Source organism: Camellia sinensis, chromosome 13 (assembly GCF_055761805.1).
Source record: "Camellia sinensis isolate YWXY chromosome 13, ASM5576180v1, whole genome shotgun sequence".
Lineage (NCBI taxonomy): Eukaryota > Viridiplantae > Streptophyta > Magnoliopsida > Ericales > Theaceae > Camellia > Camellia sinensis.
In genome coordinates this window covers 63,629,514-63,655,083 of record NC_138973.1, presented here as the reverse complement: position 1 = coordinate 63,655,083, position 25,570 = coordinate 63,629,514, and the positions used below count along the sequence as shown (strand labels likewise).

Here is a 25,570-nt window from a genome sequence, read left to right as displayed (position 1 = left end):
ATATATAAAATACATAATTATATTACTAAATCATAATTCAAATTTAGATGTTATATTTTTTGAAATCTATAACTAAATTCTTATCTTCTTTATTTTTGTGTGTAACCATACTATATGAGAGAAATTGAAAATAGTGCTGCAATAATTATGATAGAAGTCAAAAGGGATGGTGGGTTGGGAGAAGTTAATAAATGTTGAGGTTGGGTTGGGAGAAACAATAAATGTTGGAGTTTTTTTTTTTTTTTGTTAAATCAAAAAATTAAAAAATTAAGATTAAAATATTAGAGTTCTCACAAGACCTGTAAGTTAAAAATCTCCTTTTACTTAATATATAGCATAAATAGATTCTATCAAACGCAACACAAGATTCTCTCATTTCATTAAATTCATTAAATTTATAAGATTCATTTTGAATATTCAAAGTATCCATCTTTTTTTTATTGTTTATTTTGGCTACTTTCCTCTCCTGGCATCTATCTGACTGGAAGTCTGTATATAAACACAGTTAAGTAACCACACAAGCACCACAGAAAGAGAGAGAGAGATAGAGAGAGAGAAATGGAAGGAAAGAGCCTCCTCCGTTTTGTGTTTCTCATGTTTGGCGTCCTCTTCCTCCTCGTCTTCACGGTGTTCAACCTCCCCTACTCGACGCCCGACAAGGCGGAGCTACTCGACTGCACCTCCACATGGTGCACCTCCAAGAACCGCTTCCTGAAACCCCACTTCCTCCAAGACCCCCCCAATCCCACGCGCCACCACCACTCCGCCGTGCCCCATCACCCCCTCGACCCCCTCACCGTCCAGGAATTCAACAAAATCCGCACCATCCTCTCTTCCCACGCGCTCTTCAAATCCTCACCCTACGCGCTCCACTCCATAGTTCTCCAAGAGGCCCCCAAGCCACTCGTCCTCACCTGGCAAAAGGGCGACCCTCTCCCCCCACGTGAAGCCTCCGTCGTCGCACGTGTCAACGGCGTATCGCATGTGCTAACCCTCAATATCGACATGAGTCAGGTGACCCGAATAGAGCCGGGTCCACTCTCCGGGTACCCGATGATGACTATAGAGGACATGACCTCTGCCACTTTGGCTCCACTCGCGAACGCCGATTTCAACCGTACGATCATCGAGCGAGGGATTGATTTGACGGACCTCGCTTGCTTACCGATTGCAACCGGGTGGTTCGGTAAAAGTGAGGAGAACCGGAGGTTGATTAAGGTACAGTGCTTCTCCATGAAGGGCACTGCAAACTTCTACATGAGGCCTATCGAAGGGCTCACAGTGCTGCTTGATATGGACACTAAAGAAGTCATCCAGATCTCTGATGAAGGAAGGAACATACCAATCCCCAAAGCCGCCGATACAGACTATCGCTTCTCCACAATAAACGCCCAACAACAAATGAACCTACTGAACCCGATATCCATTGAACAACCCAAGGGTCCGAGCTTTACGATAGAGGATCACTTGGTTAAATGGGCCAACTGGGAATTTCATTTAAAACCCGACCCGAGAGCTGGAGTGATCATTTCTCGGGCTATGGTTCGGGACCCGGGAACCGGGGAGATGAGGAATGTGATGTACAAGGGGTTTAGTTCGGAGTTGTTCGTGCCCTACATGGACCCCACTGATGCATGGTATTTTAAGACGTATATGGATGCGGGTGAATACGGGTTCGGGTTGCAGGCCATGCCACTTGACCCGCTTAATGATTGCCCGCGGAATGCCTATTATATGGATGGTGTGTTTGCGGCTGGGGATGGAACACCGTACGTCCGATCCAACATGATTTGCGTGTTCGAGAGATATGCAGGTGATATCGGGTGGCGGCACGCGGAGAGTCCGATCACGGGCATGGAGGTAAAAAAATTGATCACATTATTTGAGTCCGAATAATGTGACCCTAGTAAGTGGTTCTAAATATGAAAAATAAAACAAAAGCAGTGACATAGTTTTAAAAAGCAAGGAAAATTTATTTTTTCAAACAAATAAAATATTTTAATGTAAATTTTTGTTGGATAATTATGTAGGAATATTTTTATATTGATAGTTTAATTACGCACGCATTGTATTGTTAGTGTTTAATTAGGTACGTGTTTGATTTGTGTATTACTTCTCAACTTACAACTTTAGGAAAAGTCCTCAAATTTGGTTTCGCTTTGTTAATTTTATTTTTTTAATTTTGTTTGAATTTTTTGGTCACTAAAGATTTTCTAGAGTTTTTTTTTTCTTAAAGTTTTTTAAAGTGATGTATTGTATAGATGAAATTTAATGTTAAAAAATTAATATGACTTGTTATTAAATCTCAACTATACAATACACCACTCTAAAAAACTTAAAAAAAAAAAAACTATCATTGCTTTTTTTGGTGGGCAGATTAGAGAGGTGAGGCCGAAGGTGACGTTAGTGGTGAGAATGGCAGCGTCAGTCGCAAACTATGATTATATCGTAGATTGGGAGTTCCAAACAGATGGACTAATCAGAGTCAAGGTTTGTGCTCTCAAATCATTATCTCCAGTGACAATATAAACATTAATAATAATAATAAAAAAAAAATTATGCATAATGAAAAATGATTTTCTAGATAAATATTTTTGTACAATTTGTTTTTTACAAAAATGCTAATCACTCTTTTTTTTTTCTTCTTTCTTTTATGGATAAATCAAAGATCTCAAACATATGGATCTATGAAATAAATCTGAATGACATATATGTTCTTGGATAGAATTTGGAATATAGTTTGTATTACTGTTTTTTTATTTTTATTTTTATTTTTATATATACAAAATAATCTTGACACTTGGGCTCGTTTGGAAACAATTTTTTTTAGTAATTTTTTAATTTTTTGATTAAAATATGATATAAAAAACTAGTATGTTTGGAATGATATTTTAATTTGTTACGAAAATATGTGTAAAAGGTAAAAATAAATTTTTTTTTAATTTTTTAATATAAATTGTTGATTTTTTAATTTTTTTAATAATTTTTTAATTTTTAAACTAAAAACTAATGTTGCGAAATGAAAAGATTTGTTGTATTCTTAATATTGCTCTATATATTTGATCACTGAAAAATTTCGTTATTTCTATACATTTTTGATTTAAAAATAGATGTGTTAGTACTATTTTTATTGCTAAATTTTGGTATATGATGGCAGGTTGGACTTAGTGGTATCCTCATGGTGAAAGGCTCTCCTTATGTGAACATGAACCAAGTGAACCAACAAGAAAACCTCTATGGCACCCTTTTGTCCGAAAATGTGATCGGCATCATCCATGACCACTACGTCACATTCCACCTTGACATGGACGTCGATGGCACTGACAATTCCTTCGTGAATGTCAATCTCAAAAGGGAACAGACCTCCCCGGCGGAGACCCCTCGTAGGAGCTACATGAAAGCTGTGAGGAATGTGGCCAGGACTGAGAAGGACGCCCAGGTTAAGTTCAAGCTCTATGACCCATCTGAATTCCACGTGATCAATCCGTCTAAGAAGACACGGGTTGGGAATCCGGTTGGGTACAAGCTCGTTCCTGCTGGCACGGCCGCTAGCTTGCTAGATCCTGAGGATCCTCCTCAGAAGAGAGGCGCATTCACAAATAATCAAATTTGGGTCACTCCGTACAACCAGACCGAGCAATGGGCTGGCGGCTTGTTTGCCTACCAAAGCCAAGGTGGGGACACTCTTGCAACATGGTCTGAAAGGTAATTTCCTTCTATTACCATCTACTATCTAAAATTGTTGATAAGTACTTTAGAGTGATTATATTTGAATATCATAATTGGACATCACACAGACTAAAGGGGCGCTCCACAAAAATTTGAGTGGTCCAAATTTTTGAAAATGTCTCTTTAAAATTTTTGTGATATATTGGCTAATTGGCCCATTCGAAAAAAAAGAAAAATTCCAATCACTTTGCCCGGTCAATTCAACAATTTTAGTGCTGTCATTTACTTGAGCATTATATGATGTGACATTTTGTATGATATGAGTTATACATTTTATCTAGTTGCCCTTTGAAAAAAATTTTTTTAGTGGAATTTTTAGAGTTGAAACATTTTTAGTTTGGAAATAAATAATTTATTTGAGTTGTTGTTGTTGTTGTTTTTTTTTTTTTTTTTTTTTTTTTGGTGGATGTTTGTGAGAAAAAATGTAAAATGATTATAATTTAAATGTGATATTAGTGCTGTTTGGTACAGCTTATTGTAAGTTAAAAGTTGATAATTGGAAAGTAGAAATAAAAAAAGTACTCATTTCCCAGCTTTTAAATAATTAATTTTTCTCAATTTATTTAAGTTATTTCTGCCTAAAAGCTGTAAGCAGAAGCTGTATCAAACAGTCTGGCACAGATTCCTAAATTAAAATAAGGTATAATCACCCTCATAATCCACACCAAACACCCCAATTTTATGTTATTAATTTTTTAATCTATTTTATCTTTTAATAACTAATTTAATCCCAACCCAATACACATACCCAAACAAAATCTTAGGAAGCACCAACATTAATGTTGAGCCATCACATGTTTGTGCTTATTACATATATAACACCTCACATAGTAGTCAAATATGATACCAAAATATAGTTACTGCAACAGTTTGCTGTATGAATACATATTAAAAACACAATAAAGTAGTAAAAAATACATGACATGACTCCATTGTTTCACAATTCAATTTGATTACTCATTGTTTGAGTAGGTTCAATTCAAAATTGACAGCCAAAATAGCTAAGAGAGTTGAACAAAATGGATTGATTTTGCAGGGATCGGCCAATTGAGAACAAGGACATCGTGCTGTGGTACACTTTAGGCTTTCATCACGTGCCATGTCAAGAGGACTTCCCAATCATGCCGACTGTATCTTCGAGCTTCGATCTAAAACCGGTCAACTTCTTTGAGAACAATCCGATTCTGAGGATCCCTCCTAATGTTGAAAAAGACCTACCCAACTGCAAGGCTTCTGCTTCTGCCTGAGAAACTATGCCGATCCATAGAGCCTTTTGTTGTAAGATGATGCTGTGAATACATCAAGTATGTACACTACTGTACTTGAAACTTGGTTGTTGTTTGTAGCTAAGCTAATTTAATAAAAAATTCGTAACTAAAGGTTGTGTGTAAGAACAGTACTTGAATGTTGGATGTTTCTTTGTGAGGCAAATTTGGTAAATTCTGGTTGAGGAATTTGGAAAGAGAAAAGAAAAAGGTGTATGAAATTAGTTGAAATGTAGGTATATTTTATTTATATTTCACTCTTTTTTTCATTTTTCTTTCCAAATTCTTTCTCAAATCTCTCAACGAAACCCAATAAAAGTGTTTCTCCTATGGTTGTCATGTGTGGTGAATGACATTTAATACGATGTGCAGTGGCAATTGTTGTGAGCCTTTCAGGGCCTAATTCGATAATCTGAACCGTTCATATTTTAGAATAATATTTATATTAATAATAAATTACATCAATCAAATATATAACTTTATCCAAACACCAAAAATAAATCAAAAATAAAAATATTATGAGCAAAATATACAATAATATTTATATTAATAATAAATTACATCAATCAAATATATAACTTTATCCAAACACCAAAAATAAATCAAAAATAAAAATATTTTAGGACAAAATTTACATAGATTGATAAGGATCCTCTTACATGCTTTTAATTTATTACCCTTAAATAGTCCTTAATAATGTGATATTGATACAAGTCTCACATTATAAAATGCTTAGGGTCGGCTTGGGAAGTAGGTTGATTTTTTAATTTTTTGACTTTTTCAGCTCTTTTAGCTTAGGTTAAAAAGCTTAGTTTAGGAAGGGTTTTTTGATTTTTTTGACTTTTTTTGTGAGAGAAGAGTGTAATGATTATGGGTTGAATGTGATGTTTTATTTGTTGTGGCTAAAATAGCATATTTTGTCTTTTGTAGCTATTTTAGCCCCAAATCACATTTCCAAACGGAACAAATTACAATTTGACACAGATCAATACATTATTAGAAATAATTATTACAACAATAATTCATATCACTAAAAAAAAATTACTAATAAAACTAATACATTGAAAATATCAAAAAAAAAAAAAAAAAACCAAGGCATAACTAATAAACGGGATCCACTATTAAATCATTAATGATACTCTTAAAACACCACTTTAAGTGTTTTTAACCATTTTTCTAATTATTAAGGGTGACATAAAAACAAAATTGTACTAGATGGTCGGCTGCTGATGATGTGACATGACGAAATTTCAAAAGTTGTCCAATGGGCGGTGGGGATGTAATATGAGAACCAAGTGGAATCTGAAGGAAAGCATAGTTCGAAAGTATGTGGTGATTGGCCGAGCTGGTTTCTTTTCTTTCTTTTATTGATAAACTAACCATTGATCCGTGTAATATATACTAGCATATCACTGTATTATGTATGAGATTAAATTTTAAAAAAAAATTTATTTATATTATGTCAAATATATTTATAAATTATTAGCATAAAAATAAATAATTTTAAAGAAAATATTGACATTGCATAATTAAAATAATAAAAATAAGAATTTATTACATTTGTTCGAAATTCACTGAATAAGTAAAACAAAAAAATAACTAAAATCTAAATTATTGTGAACATTCCATCAGCATTCCTGCATTGTTAACATGATAGTTAGGTGGTGTTTTGTTATCATATTTGGCTAAATAATCACAAAAGGACAAAAAAAAGTATTCAAAAAATCACAGAAAGCCAAAAATCACAAAAAGACAAAAAAAAATCACTTTTCCAAAGCTAAAAATCCAAAAATCCAATCAAGAATACCAAACGAACAAAAAAACCTCAGGCCAAAAAAGTCAAAAAGGCCAAAAAGCTAACTAAAAAAGTCATTGCCAAACAAAGGCTTAGTATTATAATTAATGAACAATACATATATTATGTATTTATAAAATGTTATAAAGTAAAAATATTATATTTACATATTTTTTTTTTAACCTTCTGAAATGTATAGACATTATTCTGACCAATTTACATTTAAAAAAAATAATCGTTAAACTAACGACAATCACATTTTTCTTTTTGTGAGTGTTTATATTTATCTAATATCAATCATATTAAAAAATCAAATTATAATTTTTTTTTGCTAGACCAAATACAAATAAAAAAAATGAGATAACTTCAATCATACAAATCACAAATATTTTTATGCTATCTAACTACAATAATATTTTTTTCATAATAAAAAAATAACTATAAAGAAGAACCATTAAAACAGTAAATAAAACGATTAAATCATGTTAAAAAAAATTATTGAACAAACTACAATCACATCACATTTTTCTCATAATAAAAAAAATAAATGAAAAAAAAGAACTATTGAACTAACTACAATACAATCACAGTAAAAAAAAGAACCATTGAACAAATTACAATCATATCACATTTTTCTCATAATAAAAAAAATAAATGAAAAAAAAAAGAACCATTAAACTAATTACAATACAATCACATTAAAAAAAAAGAATAATTGAACTAACTATAATCACATTAAAAAAAAGAACCGTTGAACTAACTACAATCACATTTTTCTCTTTGTGAATGTTTAAATTTATCTAACTTCAATCATATTAAAAAATCAAATTATAATTTTTTTTTAGCTAGACCAAATACAAATCAAAAAAGAAGATAACTTCAATCATACAAATCACAAATATTTTTATACTATCTAACTACAATCATATTTTTTCATAACAAAAATAATAATTGTAAAGAAGAACCATTAAAACAGTAAATAAAACAATTAAATCACATTAAAAAAAAATCATTGAACAAACTACAATCACATCATATTTTTCTCATAATAAAAAAAAGTAAATGAAAAAAAGAAGAACCATTGAACTAACTATAATACAATCACATTAAAAAATAGAACCATTGAACAAATTACAATCACATCACATTTTTCTCATAATAAAAAAAACAAATGAAAAAAAAAGAACCATTAAACTAATTACAATACAATCTCATTAAAAAAAAAGAATCATTGAACTAATTACAATCACATTTAAAAAAAAAATTGTTGAACTAATTACAATCACATTTTTCTCTGAGTATTTATATTTATCTAATTTCAATCATATTAAAAAAATAAATTATAAATTTTTTTTTTTTTACAAATCACAAAATGAGATAACTTCAATCAAAAGAACCATTAAAAGAACTATTAAAATAGTACACAAAAGAAGAAATTGCTAAACCAAATACAAATTATATATATATATTTTTTTGGGCTAGACCAAATACATCAAAAAATGAGATAATTTCAATCATACAAATCACAAATATTTTTATGCTATCTAATTACAATCATATTTTTTTCATAATAAAAAAAATAATTGTAAAGAAGAACCATTAAAATAGTAAATAAAACGATTAAACAATTATGAGGGGGGTTTTAACCAAATCTCCCAAAAGGCATGGGGATTGAGAGAAATTAATAAATGCTGAGTTTTTTTTTTAAATAAAAAAATTAAAAAATTAGAATTGGGATATTGGAACTCCCACAAGACTTGTGGGTTAAAAACCTCATTTTGCTTAATATATAGTATAGATAGATAGATAGATAGATAGATATATAGATATAAATACAGATATAGATAATATAATATAGATAGATAGATGTGTTGAAATTTTCAAGAAATTTTGTTTATGCTGGTCTTTAATGCATTAAAGTTTAATTATGAGGGAGTTTTGACCAAATCTCCCAAAAGGCATAGGGATTGGAAGAAATTAATAAATACTGAGGGTTTTTTTTTAAATCAAAAAATTAAAAAATTAGGATTGGGATATTGGAGCTCCCACAAGGCTTGTGGGTTAAAACCCCCTTTTGCTTAATATATAGTATAGATGTTATTTATTTATTTATTTTAAAAATATATATTATAAAAGAATAATTTTAAAGTAAAATTAAAATTAAAGGATGATTTTAATTATTTATTTTGATAATTATTACTTAAAATTATTAATTTTAGTATATATTAATTTTAATTAAATTATTTGTGTATTTTGATACTTATAAAATTTTTACTTAAATACTTATATATACTTATATATACTTATATATATTACTTAAATACTATCATTCTATAAAATTATTACTTAAATACTTATTATATTAATTTTAGTTAAATTATTTGTGTATTTTATTATTTTAGTTTTATCATATTATAAAAGTGTAATTATCATACAATAATTTTGTATGATATATATTAAATTATAAAATAATAAAATAAATACTCATTTTTGTGGGAGCCGAATGTCAGGGGATGCAGATAGACCGAATACACACTTCGAAAATCAGGATATATATATTATATTCGGCCTCGTCTTGTACGTTCAAGATGCCGAATATCCTAATCTGCCATAGAACCAGTTGAGTGAGGAGTCGAGTGGGAATTGGCATACGACAAAAGGGGGGCCGAGAGAACAATTACACGATGGATTAAGAGTGGGCTCGATCCTAAGGCCCAAAAGCGAATATAAATAGAGAAATGACAGTCAAAGAAAGGTATGTGGGAGATAACCCCAAGAAACTTAAGACATAAGCAAACGTGAGACATATACCGACTTGTTTGTCGGAGTACTAATTCCAGCATCCCCGGTCGGAGTGTTAATCCCTTTTCAGGTGGCAATCAGAGGATCAGGAACGTCCTTCAGGATCTAAGAGTATTTCCAAACCACTTCACTACAATCAGCGCTGTCTGTGGGAATACTCAAATACATCCATGGCAGGCGTAATGGAAGATCCTCCGATAGTCGTTGACGAAACTACACCAAGAGACGACTCACTCCAAGAAATATGCTGGGACCGGAGAATATCGCCGCACGACGTGACTTGAACTTTGACTCAGTAGCTCAGACATCCCCCTCAACTTCAATGCATGAGACAATGCAGACGATTATGGATTAGGCAAAGCAAAGTGAACAGCGGCTGGAAAACGTGTTGGCTAAGAATGAGCGCCTGCGCCAGGATTTGGCCTTGGAGGTGGCGAAATCCCAGCAAGCTACATGCCAAGACCGGGGTCAACCTTCGGGAAAGAAGGATGGTCGCCAACGTCGACATCAGAAATGTAATAGTGATAGTGATTCAAATTTATCATCCCCAGAGCCTAGAAAGAAAAAGCGTGTTGATGTATTCAGCTCATCTAAGGGAAGTCCATATGTACGGTATAGACGAAGGAAAAACGATGATTCAGATGAAGAAGATAAACACGACCCATTTGTGCGATGAATTGCCAGGGCTGTGCTACCGAAGAAGTTCAAGGCACACTACAAAAAAAAAACACTTTTAGCGACCTATTTTTTGGTCACCAAAAGTGTAATTTTGGTTGCTGAAAGTATCCGCGACATGAACAAAATTGGTTGCTGAAGCCCTGTCACTAAATGCTTTGGCGACCAAATCAATTTTGGTTGCCTTTATAAATAAATTGGCGACCAAATATTTTCGTCGCCAAAAGACTAAAATTTCGTCGCCATAAAGTAACATTTAGTCACTAAAAAATAGCCTTTAGCTGATGACATGTTAAGTTTCAGCGACATATAAATGCGTCGCTAAAAATATCTTTCAATGACTAAAAGAATTGGTTGTTGAATGTTAAAACTTTTGGCGACCAATCAAGTTTTGGGTCGTTAAAAAAATTATGGACACATACTTTCAGCAACATAAATAAAATGTCACCAAAAGTAAACTTATAACTAAAAAAACCTGTCACCAAAAATTTATTATTTATAATTTTTTTTAACAATTTCCCTGTTTAATACATAATTCATAAACCTATAAATAATTTTTTTTAACAATTTCCCTGTTCAATACATCATTCATAAACCTATAAACATAAGCAAAATATAATTCAAATCAACACATTTGCGCAAAGCATCCAAAATATAAACTAAATTCAAAAGTAGTACCATATTAAATATAAACAACATATCAAATCCAAAACATCCAATTCAAGTACAAATCTCTTACAATCCCAAACTTCAAACATGTAATGCCCAAAGCCCTTCTAAGCTTGCAAATTCATAACAAAAACCTATGACAAAATATATCCAAAAATTCAAAATGTAAGCCTTTGATGCGCCCCGAACTATAATTCATCCATTGCCAATCCAAAAAACCTTCCAAGCTTGCAAATTCATAACAAAAACCTATGACAAAATATATCCAAAAATTCAAAATGTAATCCTTTGATGCTCCCCGAACTATATTCGATCCATTGCCAATCTGTCAAACATATGAAAAAAAAAAATTATAATGTTAAAATGTTAATAATAAAGGTCTTGGTCTAAAAACATTGGTTTCACATTATAGATGAACAAATTGAGAGAAAATTTTCCTACGGTGAATTACAAAATTTCAATATACCAAAATCAAAAAGTAACACATAATTCACCAGTTAAACTTGGCATATATGAACTAATTACAAGCAATATCTCTATAAATTTGTAAACCAGTCACATGTTGTCCAACCAAAACCTAGCTCAAATTATGTCATTATGAATACTGATGAAATCCAATTTCAAGGTTCCAAAACAATAGCAAATATCAATTGAGTAGGAGCTATCACTGCAATGAGATGTAATCCAAAGTGCTAACTTTACTTTCATGACTAAATTGAAATCAGAAGGACCTAAATCTTAAACTTGAGGCTGCTTTTACTTACATGAAGGTCAAATTATGAGATATGTGACATTTCTAGTATAGCATTATAATGTTCTTAGGAAACATAATAAGAGTTTAACATTGGGATAATGAAATTAAACCACATCTTTAGTCCCTAGATTAAAACAAAATATAGCAGCAATCTCAAAAACATAGGGATAATAAATCATCCTTTCTTTGAAACTCTAATTCCTAAACTCTAGTTCCTTCCTAAACTCTACTAGTCTCCTTCCTAAACTCTTATTTTCTTTTCTCTAGTTCCTCTCTAAACCCACACATCCCACCATACAAACCCACTAGCATTAAACCTACAATAGCCATCACGGCCAATAGATAGATAGTAGCCAACTAACTTTCCAGCCTCTAATATATCCACAAACTAACTTTCCTCCCCAACTCAACTAACTTTCCTCACTGCTAGTAGAAGCTTTCCAGCCTCTGATATATCCACAAACTAGGAATAGCGAACAACCAACACAAATATTAGAGAGCAGCAAAATTGGGAGCAGATCCAAACGTGAGACCAAAATAGAGATAATGTGGAGATCAAAGACGAGGCCAGCTCAATTAACCAGATCTCTTGCAGTATCAAGTCAGACCAAAAGATTTTGCATTAAAGAATACTAGTGGCAAGAATCCCAATAGCAAGAATCCTTAACCAACTTAACTAACTTTCCTCACTGCTAATAGAAGCTTACTAGCCTCCGATATATCCACAAACTAGGAATAGCGAACAACCAACACAAATATCTGGTTTCTACTCAATCAGAGCCAAGGTATAACACTGGATAAACCCAAAAGGAAAGAGCCAACAAATACCTAACAGAAATACAATTTAATACAAGCAAATCATTTTACAAAATTGGAAAACAAGGTTGAAATGACACAAAAACTGATTTCTAAACACTTCTTGAACAAAGAACCAAACAAAATTAGCACACACGCGAGCGCACCAAAAAAGAGAACTTGGGTAATAGCCCCAATAGGCTAGTTGGGGAAAATGGATCCAATAACTTGAAAAAAATTGAGAATTGAGAATTTAGAAGTACCAACCCCACACCTAGTCGACCATGGTGGTACTTTATTTAGGTTGAGAACAGCGATGAGATCCTCCCTATGTGACGATCACGGTCGACTTATTGCTATGAACATCAAGCCATTTGAACATCAAGCCAAATCTCTCATCTTAATGTCTACAAACCCTAGAAACTTTCTCCAACAAATGAGTACATAGCCCAATAATATTTTGTTCACCTAAATCTGCTAGAAATCCTGTTCAAGGCAGTTTCAAAAATGTTGTCCTACATTGACATGACAAAGTAAAAAAGGCAGCTTAGCCCAATAAAGATTTTCATTAGTGTCCATTTCAATGTGGATGCATGCTCTACTCTAATTACCTTTTACTATGCTGTGAAGCTTAGAGTCACTTAAAAAATAAACTAAAGAGTGATGAAAATTCAAATGCTAAACAGATGATCTTATAGATTCATTGCAAGAGAGAGTTCTTGCTACAATAAGAACAAAAGGAAAATTATTCACTATATTACAAGAAAGAAAGAGAATTGTTGAAGAACTCATTTAACCATTTAGGTGTAGTTGTTACCAATCAAGCTAACATTTTTTATTTATGGTCATCATTCAACTTTTTCTTGCATCTCAACCAACCATTTTAGCCTATTCCTCCAACTTATTTTCAATTTATATTACTCTAACTTAATCAACCAGCAACAAGAAGAACAATACATCAACAAATAAAGCAAACTAGCCAACTGAAGAGCATCATAGCAGCAGCTTGTTTTAACAAATATATTAAGTGAAGTGTTTTTAGTGATCTGAAAATTAAATTCTGAAAAGTATACTTACAGAGCAAGCTGTCAATAAAATTCCTCTGATGAACAATCATCTTCATCAACCTGCATGTCTGCCTTATCCTTGTGCATCCTCATAAACTTTTCAATCTCTTCAAACCTTTTGTTTTGCATTTCAATCTTTCTAGCTTGCTCTTGTGTTACCAAGTTCTGGGCTGCAATTTGTTCTTGCTGGACCTCAGCCAAATTCTTCAATGACTCTATTTGTTCTTGTAGGCTCGAAACCACCTCAACATGTGCTTGTGTACTAACAGGAGATTTGGATGAGGATGGGTTTCGACCAACTCCGAAGCCCTTTATGTATCCTGATTTACTCGTTCCAAGAACTTCAATTGACAGCTGCTCCTGAGTTAAAGGTATTGCCCCAGGCTTCAAAGACTCTTCACGTCGTTTTTTCAAAGCTTCCTATCAATTTTTAAACAACTTTAACAAATATAACCAATTACATAAATATGTAATTATATTAATTGGCATACTTACATGTAATTCACCACATATTGGAGCTATCCAATCTGCCTTTCTCTTGCTCCAATGGGAATCTTTGTAGAAGTCTACAATGTCAACCTTCGCAGTACCCTAATTCCATCAATTTAAAAGTAAGTATACATAATTAATTTTAACTCAATCACACTTTCAAATATATTAAATGTATCACCTCTTTATACATTGCAGCTTGAAATGACTTAGAGCCCATTGTATGATTATATGGTAATTTCGATCGACTATTCCTCCCTTTTTCAGCCAATTCCTACAAAAGTAAATGATTAGTAAAATTAAATTGAAATTGAAACACGCTTCTTTAAGTTATGAAATTTTACCTGATGATCGCTATTAAGCCATACATGATTAATCATGTATACCCAAGCCTCATGGTCAACCCCTTTGTATGGCTTAGTGTAAGGGTCAACACCAGCTTCTACCAACTTTGAGTAATGCGTCTTCATCTTGTTACGCCAACTTTTGTAAAGGGTTTTACACTTCTTGTCGATTGCTTTCCGAACCTCTTTATCCTCATCATAATCAACAATCTCAAATTTATCCTGCAAATATATGAATAGTTTTATTAATATTAAAATGTAAGTGAAGGTGATAATCTAACTATTTTAAAAACAACAAATACAAGTACCCGAACTGCCTGAATGATTGGGGCTTTATGAATCTTGTCAATCTTATCCCACTTACTCATGCCAATTATAGGTGCAGTCATCCTTATTTGCAACCCAACTTCATCAAATAACGTATAAGGACACTCATGGATATGCGCAAAATAAACAATTCACCTACACACCTAAATAAATTATTGTACTTCTTAAAAGGAGATATCATCCGTAAAAATATGAAAAGTGAGGTTCAATCAACATGTCCCAAAACACATCAATGCTTTTTGGTCAAACACAAGGAAAAGAAGATGGTGGATGCACTTATTCCACTTCAATGCTTTTTGGTCAAACACAAGGAAAAGAAGATGGTTTTCAACAAAAGAAGATGTATATTATTTATAGTATGTGTTCTTATAAAAATACAAAATTATTTTAATAAAACAATAACTTAATAAAGCAATAATTGTAATAGCTTCATTGTATATTATCTACGAACACTGCCAGGTTTGGGATAGTGGTGTTCTACAGTGGGGTGTGAAATCTTTGTCTTGAACAAAATAAAACGGTATGAATGTTTGTGTCGGTTTGACCAATTAATAAAGTGTGTTTTTGGTTTGAATTTATTAAAAAAATATAAATAAAATTAAAAAGTGTGTTTTTGGTAGTAATATCAGCAAGGCTAGATTACATCATTAGTCTTTCTATTTTTTATTCTTATAATTTTAATTTAATTTTTACACTTTTAATTATATTATAATGTACCCCATCTGACTGTGTTATCATATTTTGAATTAAAAAAATCATGTACAAAATTACAAAGATTAGAATGAAATTCAAAATAAATTATAGAAAAATTATATCATTAATTCTATAGTTTAAATGAAATATTATTCTAATTTTTATAATTTTAAGGAAAATTAAAGTGATGTTTCACTTAAATTACAGGAGTAATAGTATCATTTGCCAACCAACAACTTGTACTTGTACCCCAATTCACCCCTCATTCATGGGGAGCCTACCAAGCCATGTCGCTTCGGGTCAGCAAAGGGCTATTTAGTGTGACTCACTTAAACCCATCAACATGATTTGCACTTTTCATTATGTAATAACTTTTTAATATATAAGGATGGTTTAGAATAATCTAAATAAGTATATTTTTTATTTTTTTTTATAAAAAGATATGTAGAAATGTAAAGAGGTGATACGACTCAAAAACAATAAAATGATAAAAAAGTGTGTTACAATAGGTCATGCCAAACAAATTCATAATTTATAAACATAATTAAGTTGATAAGATGTATTGATAGTTATAAAATAATTAGGTTGATAAGATATATTGATAGTTATACGATTAGAGATCACATTTATATTAAAAACAAAGTGATTTTGAAAAATAATTCATTTTGAAAATAAAATAAAATTTTATTCAATCATCATGTGGTAATCAATGTTCGATCAATTTGATTTTTACATAAATAATATGCTTGACAAATAATAGAAAACGAACAATTTAGATAATCTTAATAGGTTTGGAGTCAGACCTAGTAAGAGTCATAGCAACCCCTGTTCTGTACAAAACACAACGGACAACCGATTTCTCATTCAACGGCATGAGATTATGAGTCTCTAAAAAAGTGTTTCTCCAATCATCTCTTCTTATCCATGTTAGTGACCAAAGGCACTTTTTACTCCTAGAAGGGTATCTATATCTCCCACTATATACAGTATTAAAATATCATACAGTGGAAAAACATCTTCCCTCTCAATGCTCTATATTCTCAAACTGAGAAACATTCAACAAACTCATTCATTTTGGCCTCATTTTATGGTCACACAATCAAAACATGTATTCAATGTGTGAATATGCATGCATGTGTACAAGCTTGTCAATAATAATGAAGTGATTAGTTAGTGAACTTTCTGGAAAAATAACCCAATCGAAAAATAACTCAATGGGGACATTCTCTTACTCTCTATCATATAACCCAATTGAAAGCCTAGGAGAGGGAAAGGGACTACATTCAGAATATTAGAGACAGAGAAGAGAACAGAGCAGAGACCCAAAAAAAGGGTCACGATCTGTTGCTGATCTGCAGCCGATCTGGTGCTGCCTGGCGCTGCTATGCCGTTGGCATTCGGCTGCGCGAGAAAGCAAGAGGGAGAGGGAGAGGGACCACATTCAAAATGTTAGAGACAGAGAAGAGAACAGAGCAGCGATCCAAAAAGGGTCGCGATCTGCTGCCGCCGATCGAGCACTGTTGTGCCTTTCGCATTCAGCGGCGCAAGAGAGTAAGAGGGAGAAGGAGATAGAGAAGGAGAGGGAGAAGGAGAGGGAGAGAAGAAGAAGAGAAGAAGAACATACCTGAGAAGTGCTGCCGCCGATCACTGCTGTGTCGTTCTGTGCTGTGTGCCGTTTCACATGGATGAGAAAATGAGAAGAAGTTAGGTCAATTGGTTGTTTATTCACTAGTCAACATTTTTTGGCAATAAAAAATTTGTTAAAAAAAAAAATACAAATTAATTTGTCTTTAAATTATTTGTCTTTAATAATTTGGTAAAAAATAAAAAACTTTGTTTATTGATATAATTGTCTTTATAGAAATTATTTGTCTTTAATAATTGTATTATTTGTCTTTAAAAAATACAAATTATTTCTATATATTATTTGTCTTTATAGAAATAATTGTCAAATTAATTATTTCTATATTTTTACAAATTTCTATACATATTATTTCTATATTTTTATAGACAAATTAATAGATTGGTCCAAATTAATAAATTAATATTTGTATGGAAATATAGAAATTATTGTAACAATTAATATTTGTATAGAAAACATATTAATATTTGTCTTTATAGAAATAATTAATATTTGTATTGTAACAATTAATATTTGTATAGAAATTATTAATTTGCTACAAATTTCTATACAATTATTACTATAAATTATTTTTATCAACAAATATTTGTAACAAACTATTTCTGTATTTTTGGCAAACTTTGTTTATAGGAATAATTGTCTTTATAGAAATTATTTGTCTTTAATAATTGTATTATTTGTCTTTAAAGAGTACAAATTATTTCTATAAATTATTTGTCTGTACCAAATTGTTTATTCACTTGTCAACAATTTTGGGCAATAAAAAATTTGTAAAGACAAATAATTTATTGGCAACCAAATTAATTTGGTTGCCAAAAATATTATTCAGATTTTTAGCGACCAAGGAATGTCTATCGCCAAACAAATACAATTGGCGACTAAATGTTCCGTCGCTATAAATTAATTTGGTCGCTAAAAAATTTTTCGCGCTCCCGCGCAAGAAATTCACTTGGCGCCAAAATCAATAGCGACCAAAATTCTAAATTCGTCGCCAAAAGTTTATTTTTTAGTGACCACAAATATTCTGTCGCCAATTATGTATCTTTGGCAACTAAATTTTTGTTTGGTTGCTAAAAAGTGTCACCAAAAATGTTTTTTGTTGTAGTGGCACCGTCGTTCACCCTTTAAGACGGAAAATCAGACCTTACTGATCACATTCATCATTACAAGCAAGCGATGACGCTCCATGCTGACGATAAAGCCCTCATGTGTCGGATATTTCCAAGCAATCTGGGACCGCTAGTCGTGAGATGGAACTATAAATTGGAGCCGGCATCAATTAAGAGCTTCCACTAACTCCAAAAGTCATTCAGGGCAAGATTCATCACCAATGTAAAGTATCATTGTTTTATATCTTGATGTGTTAACAGGTAGCAAAAGATGGAGAGTTGGATTTTTCTAAGTTCTATGAGGACATCCACACTTCCAAGAAAACGAATAATTGGATCCATCCGAAATACGGTGAGTTGCATGTAAGTATGTAACAATGAAATAATTGTATTCAATATTACTTTACTTAGTACCCAATAATATATGTGTTATTTAGCTTTTTTTATCTTATTTATTTGCAATGACAACAAGAGATGTTCCATGTACAAGTGGCCGCCATCGAGTCGGGGACGCCATTGACACATGAGGAGCTTTCAAGGCAAGTTCTTGGAGAGAAGAAAAGGTATTTGCTTGGATTTGGGATCGGCCCACAACCCTCTACTATAGCTGTATCACGAGCACGTGATAAGGACATGGAGGCAATGAGAGCTGAGACTAAGGCACTTTGTGAGGAGCGACAAAAAGATCATGACGAGTTAATGAAAGAGCGAGAAGAGCGTGAGAGATATTACAATGAGATGTTGAAAGAGCGAGAGGAGCGCATTCAATGTTACAATGAGATGTTGAAAGAGCGGGAGGAGGGACAAAAAGTAAGGGAGGAGACACATACAAAGGTCGAGCATCTTAATAACGTAGTCGCCAAACTGTCACAACTCTTGGGAATCTAAGTTGGTCATCTGAAGTTTGCTTTTTGGTAAGAACAATTTCATTAATGTCACACTTACTTTGTTTAAATATGTTCACTTTAAGAGTTGAAAATGTCATCAAGTTAGTCGAAAAGAAGGCGTTGGGAGGGAAAAAATGGAAAATAGCCCCCTAACCACTAGTTAAGTGGATTCTAATTCTCCGCTAGTTGGTTCTCTTAGGCTGTGTTTGGATTTAGAATTTGTATAAAAAATTGTAAAGGGAGAAGAAAATGGAAGGGAAAATGAAGAAAAAAAAAATAAAAATAACACCTACTTCCCTCCACGAATTCAATATCCAAACACATCAATAATGAACAAGAGTTGGGTATCCAGGAGATTGAATATTTAAATCAAATGATATTTAGGCTGTGATTCCAAGCATACAAGTACACTCCATATTCAAAACTGTTCAAAGATATTTGAGTCTTTGTGCTTGAATTTTCATAAAGGTATTAATATCACAAACTATTAAAGTCAAGTCTCATCCACTATGTTGCATTTTGTATTAATTTTATTCTAATTTATGGAAGAAATGGAATAATAAAGCTGACCCCAAGCAATTGGGGCTAAGGCTTATTGATTTGAATGTTTATAATTTGTATATATGCATTTGTATGAAAGCATGCATACTTCCACATATACATCAACCAACACATGCATAGTGTAGACAGGTACTTTGTGTTTGGACCATAAGATGCTATTAAAATAGATGGCCTACTATTCTTACTTGACTCTTGTTCCTACTATACATGGTTGTAATTATGTATGGATGTATATATAATTTTTGTTTAATATGTATGTTATATATTCTGGACTATGGGCTGACTGTCTAGTATCATGGTCAAACTACAATAACAGGATTTTGCATTTTGATAGTCTTTGGAACAAGTGAACAGATTCTGTGGCTTCTGATCAATCCTTTCTTTTTTCATTTTTTTTCCTGAGCAAAATTTTGTACTAATTAAGTAAGAAAAAAAAGTTAAGAAAGTAACAATACAACCATCACATGCTATGCTACAAAGTAATTACATAACGGGAAGCTTCCCGATGCCAAATGTGACATGTAGGGACAGATAGTACGTAAATAAGACACCTATGAACCACTGTTTTTACGTAACGGGAAGCTTCCCGGTGCCAAATTTGACATGCAAGGACATACGGTACGTAAATAGGACACCTACGTAGGGAGTTAGAGTTGAAAATGTCATAAAATTAGTCGAAAAAAGGCGTTCGGGGGGCGAAAATGCAAAACAGCCCCCGAACCATTGTTTTTACGTAATGGGAAGCTTCCCGGTGCCAAATGTGACATGTAGGGATAGACGGTACGTAAATAGGACACCTACGTTAGGAGTTAGAGTTGAAAATGTCATAAATTTAGTCGAAAAAAGGCGTTCATGGGGTGAAAATGCAAAATAGCTCTCGAACCATTGTTTTTACTTAACGGGAGGCTTTTCGGTGCCAAATGTGATATATAAGGACAAACGATACATAAATAGGACACGAAGGTTGGGAGCTAGGGTTGAAAATGTCATAAAATTAGTTGAAAAAAGGCGTTCGGGGGCGAAAATGCAAAACAGCCCCCGAACCACTGTTTTTATGTAATGAGAAGCTTCCCAGTGCCAAATTTGACATATAAGGACATACGGTACGTAAATAGGACACCTACGTTGGGAGTTAGATTTGAAAATGTCATAAAATTAATTGAAAAAAGGCATTCGGGGGGTGAAAATACAAAACAGCCCCCGAACCATTGTTTTTACGTAACGGGAAGCTTCTTAGTGCCAAATGTGACATGTAGGGATATACGGTACATAAATAGGATACCTACGTTGGGAGTTAGATTTGAAAATGTCATAAATTTAGTCAAAAAAAGGCATTCGTGAGGCGAAAATGCAAAACAGCCTTCGAGCCACTGTTTTTATGTAACGGGAAGCTTCCCGATGCCAAATGTGACATGTAGGGATAGACGGTATGTAAATAGGACACATAGGTTGGGAGTTAGAGTTGAAAATGTCATAAAATTAGTCGAAAAAAGACGTTTGGGACGCAAAAATGCAAAACAGCCCCCGACCCACTGTTTTTTCGTAATGGGAAGCTTCCTGGTGCCAAATGTGACATGTAGGGACATACGATACATAAATAGGACACATACGTTGGGAGTTAGATTTGAAAATGTCATAAATTTAGTCGAAAAAAGGCGTTCGGAGGGTGAAAATGCAAAATAGCCCCCGAACCACTGTTTTTACGTAACAGGAAGCTTTTCGGTACCAAATATGACATGTAGGGATATACGGTCCGTAAATAGGATACCTACGTTGGGAGTTAGATTTGAAAATGTCATAAATTTAGTCGAAAAAAGGCGTTCGAAGGGTGAAAATGTAAAACAGCCCCCAAACCACTATTTTATGTAATGGGAAGCTTTTCGGTGCCAAATGTGACATTTAGGGACAGACGATATGTAAATAGGACACATAGGTTGGGAGTTAGAGTTGAAAATGTCATAAAATTAGTCGAAAAAAGGCGTTCAGGGGGCGAAAATGCAAAACAGTCCCCGAACCACTGGTTTTACATAACGGGAAGCTTACTAGTGCCAAATGTGACATGTAGGGACATACAGTACATAAATAGGACACCTACGTTGGGAGTTAGATTTGAAAATGTCATAAATTTAGTCGAAAAAAGGTGTTCGTGGGGCGAAATTGCAAAACAGTCACCGAACCCCTTTTTTATGTAATGGGATGCTTCTTGGTGCCAAATATGACATGTAGGGACAGACAGTATGTAAATAGGGCATATATGTTGGGAGTTAGAGTTGAAAATGTCATAAAATTAGTCGAAAAAAAGCGTTCGGGGGGCGACAATGCAAAACAGCTATCGAACCGCTATTTTTATGTAACGAGAAGCTTCCTGGTGCCAAATGTGACATGTAGGGACAGACGGTACATAAATTGGACACCTACGTTGGGAGTTAGAGTTGAAAATGTCATAAAATTAGTCGAAAAAAGACATTTGGGGGGCGAAAATGTGTTTATATGGCAGAACATGAAATGCCCATGCCGTGGATAACTATTTTAGTTATACCATCTTAAACTATAGTTTGTTTAACTCTTTCCTTATTTGTTTATGTAAAACAATATTTTTGATAAATTGTTTTAAACTTTTATTTGCCATAAATTCCTGTAGGTTTCAGTTTAGTGCTTTTGCTGACTGTGACCCTTTTAATTGTCATAAACATAACTTTTGACATTAATTCATAGAATGGATGCTCGTCTACCAATCCATCTATGGCTATATTTGTATTATTTAATCTCAGAGAGTTTGGGTGTCTTTGTAACACACATTATTACTCTCCTTGTCTTTTAATGTTTGAACACTTTCACAGTTACTATATATATCCTCCATAAGTGCCTCCATAGGCACCAAACTAATGAATTTTGTTGTTTATTTGTTTGTTTGTTTTTTTTTTTGGCAGATGGTTTTGGACATACAAATGTGGATATGACTTTTTTTGACAAGTACGGAAGGGTCTTGTTTTTATACCTCTATTCGTATATATATAGTGGTTCGTACAAATTACTTTTTTGGTGGGGTAAATATCTAAAATTTGACATGGTAGAAATTAGCACAGGACGTGGTACAAAATAGTTTTGGGGCGGTACAGATTAAATTTTTGGTGTGGTACATATGTCCTTTTGGATATTAGATTTGGTTATTCCTCTATTATGTATGGAATTAAATTATTGATGTTGGATTAGACTTGGTTCGTATGGAATTTGTATTATATTTAGAATTTGACGTTCAATATTAACTTTTTGGATGGTTATTGGAAGTGAAATGTGTGCACGTTGTTGAATTGTTGAATGATTGATAATATATTTAGAGTTGATGAATTATATTATTTATATAGGGTACAGGTTGCACTAATAATGGTTTTTTTTTAGTTTGTTAAATTTTTCTGTTAATTTTTTTGATTTGTTGATTTGGAGCTCTAGAGGGGGAAGGAAAAAGAGAGGGGAGGAAGAAGAAAACGGGGAAAAAAAAAAATCGAACGACATCGTTTGAAAATTTGGGGCAGTCGAGCCCCTTTCCATTCGGGCTACGTAGCACGTCTGATACCTAATACATCTAAGAAATTAATATCTAATATATGTAAGAATATATACTATATATACATTAACAAAACTTATAGGGTTAATTACAGTAATAGTTTCTCTAGTTTGGGACTTGTGTCACTTTAATACATGACTTTTCAATTGTGACACATTTGACTATGAATTTGAATTTTGTTCCAAATAAGGACAATTGTAAATATTATTAGATTTTTCAAGGGTAAAATCGTCAATTTGATAAAATATAAACTAATTTGACAAAAATAAATGTCAAAAAAATATTTTTAATTTTTAAAAAATTATTTTTATCCACCAATGATAAAATTATGTAAAATTAATAAAAATTACATGATTAATTTTTAAAATTAATTTTACATGATCATCATCCAAGCACATAATAAAAATTAATTTGATAAAAAAAATAAATGTCTAAAAGATTTATCAATTTTAAATAATTTTATTTTTAGTAACTAGAAATAATTTTTAAAAATTCAAAAATATTTGTTTGACATTTATTTTTGTCAAATTAGTTTATATTTTATCAAATTGACAATTTTACCATTGAAAAATCTAATGATATCTTCAATTGTCCTTATTTAAAATAAGATTCAAAATTTAGGATAAAATATATCACAATTAAAAAGTCAAGAACCAAATGATACAAGCCCAAACTATAAAGATTATTTATATAATTTACCTAAACTTATAAATTCAAAATATAACTATATTTTTAAAATTCTATCAAACGCAACACAAGATTCTCTCATTTCTTTAAATTCATTAAATATATAAGATTCATTTTGAATATTCAAAGTATCCATATTTTTTTTATTGTTTATTTTGGCTACTTTCCTCTCCTAGCATCATTTACTGTTCGGTCTTTTAAGACCTACTGTTTACTGTACTGTTATGCTAATGGATGTACCACATATGATTGAATGACTGATATACTGAATTAATGAACTGTTTTCATTACTGTAAGGACATTCATTCTTAACCTCTTTACGCATTACGTTATTCACTGGGCTTTAGCTCACTGCTTATATATATATGTAGGTGTACAGGCACCAGACCGCGGCTAGAAGCGTCTGAGTTAAGCTCCAGTTTTGTCAAGCCAACCACTGTGCCTCACTGCGAGGTTCCGAGCCTGTCAAGCTAAGGCTATAGGGTGTTTTAGTTTTCCCCCGTTCGTCCCTGTAACTGTTTTGTAAACTGTATAGACTGTTACTGTACTGTTTTATAGGGATTAGGTCCCTGAACCGAATGATTGTATATATGTACATACTGTTATGTACTGTTCATGCATATATGTATGAAAAGTCTTTTTGACATACAGACTGTCACAGCTCATTGGACATTGTTTATTTACTATATTGACTTCCGCCAGGCCCTTGTACTCTATTTTACTGTATTACTGTTAAGCAGGCCTTTGGTAATCTCGGATTACTGGCCGGTTACAGTGCTAAACCCATAGGGGCGGGTTTGGGTCGTGACAATTATGTATGTAATTAAATTATTGATGTTGGATTAGACTTGGTTCGTATGGAATTTATATTATATTTAGAATTGGACGTTCAATATTAATTTTTGGATGGTTTTTGGAAGTGAAATGTGTGCACATTATTGAATTGTTGAATGGTTGATAATATATTTAGAGTTGATGGATTATATTATTTATACAGGGTACAGGTTGTACTAATAAATTTTTTTTTTTTTTTTGGGTTTGTTAAATTTTTCTGTTAATTTTTTTGAGTTGTTGATTTTGAGCTCCAGAGGAGCAGAGTAGAGAGGGGGAAAGAAGAAGAGAGGGGAGGAAGAAGCAAATGGGAAAAAAAAATTCAAACGACGTCATTTGAAAATTCGGGACAGTCGAGCCCCTTTCCATTCGGGCTACGTAACACGTCTGATACCTAATATATCAAAGAAATTAATATCTAATATATGTAAGAATATATACTATATATACATTAACAAAACTTATATAGTTAATTACACTAATAGTCTCTCTAGTTTGGGACTTGTGTCACTTTGGTACCTGACTTTTTAATTGTGACACATTTGATCATGAATTTGAATTTTGTTCCAAATAAGGGCAATTGAAAATATTATTAGATTTTTCAAGGGTAAAATCATCAATTTGATAAAATCTAAACTAATTTGACAAAAATAAATGTCAAAAAAATATTTTTAATTTTTTAAAAATTATTTTTATCCACCAATGATAAAATTATGTAAAATTAATAAAAATTACATGATTAATTTTTAAAATTAATTTTACATGATCATTATCCAAACACATAATAAAAATTAATTTGATAAAAAATAAATAAATGTCTAAAAGATTTATCAATTTTAAATAATTTTATTTTTAGTAGGTAGAAATAATTTTAAAAATTCAAA

The 25,570-nt window shown here is 32.3% G+C and overlaps 2 protein-coding genes across 3 annotated transcripts; one reads left to right on the top strand and one right to left on the bottom strand.

Moving 5' to 3' along the window:
- The first annotated feature begins 323 nt into the window (after nucleotides 1-323).
- Nucleotides 324-5,108, top strand: LOC145806180 (amine oxidase [copper-containing] gamma 2-like). 2 transcript variants are annotated; one of them, XM_082902371.1, is made up of 4 exons: nucleotides 324-1,860; nucleotides 2,377-2,490; nucleotides 3,158-3,705; nucleotides 4,766-5,108. In XM_082902371.1, the coding sequence occupies exons 1-4, from the start codon at nucleotides 559-561 to the stop codon at nucleotides 4,974-4,976; spliced, it is 2,175 nt and encodes a 724-aa protein (XP_082758497.1). In that variant the 5' UTR covers nucleotides 324-558; the 3' UTR covers nucleotides 4,977-5,108. The 2 variants fall into 2 exon arrangements, with proteins under 2 accessions (XP_082758497.1, XP_082758498.1); XM_082902372.1 differs by lacking the exon at nucleotides 2,377-2,490.
- Nucleotides 5,109-10,926: 5,818 nt separating this feature from the next.
- On the bottom strand, nucleotides 10,927-14,763 carry LOC114303791 (uncharacterized). The gene is made up of 6 exons (XM_082902370.1): nucleotides 14,693-14,763; nucleotides 14,385-14,606; nucleotides 14,222-14,314; nucleotides 14,047-14,142; nucleotides 13,562-13,971; nucleotides 10,927-11,260 (listed from the first exon to the last, which is right to left on the bottom strand). The coding sequence occupies exons 1-5, from the start codon at nucleotides 14,750-14,752 to the stop codon at nucleotides 13,573-13,575; spliced, it is 870 nt and encodes a 289-aa protein (XP_082758496.1). The 5' UTR covers nucleotides 14,753-14,763; the 3' UTR covers nucleotides 10,927-11,260; nucleotides 13,562-13,572.
- Between the last annotated feature and the right edge of the window lie 10,807 nt (nucleotides 14,764-25,570).

Bases quoted from the DNA above. Each gene is read 5' to 3' on its own strand.
- LOC145806180 (XM_082902371.1), top strand. From the start codon at position 559: ATGGAAGGAAAGAGCCTCCTCCGTTTTGTGTTTCTCATGTTTGGCGTC. The intron at 1,861-2,376 runs GTAAAAAAATTG...TTTGGTGGGCAG, and splicing joins GTCCGATCACGGGCATGGAG to ATTAGAGAGGTGAGGCCGAA. The intron at 3,706-4,765 runs GTAATTTCCTTC...TTGATTTTGCAG, and splicing joins CTTGCAACATGGTCTGAAAG to GGATCGGCCAATTGAGAACA.
- LOC114303791 (XM_082902370.1), bottom strand. From the start codon at position 14,752: ATGAGTAAGTGGGATAAGATTGACAAGATTCATAAAGCCCCAATCATT. The intron at 14,143-14,221 runs GTGATACATTTA...TGATGGAATTAG, and splicing joins AAGCTGCAATGTATAAAGAG to GGTACTGCGAAGGTTGACAT. The intron at 13,972-14,046 runs GTAAGTATGCCA...AAAAATTGATAG, and splicing joins CAATATGTGGTGAATTACAT to GAAGCTTTGAAAAAACGACG.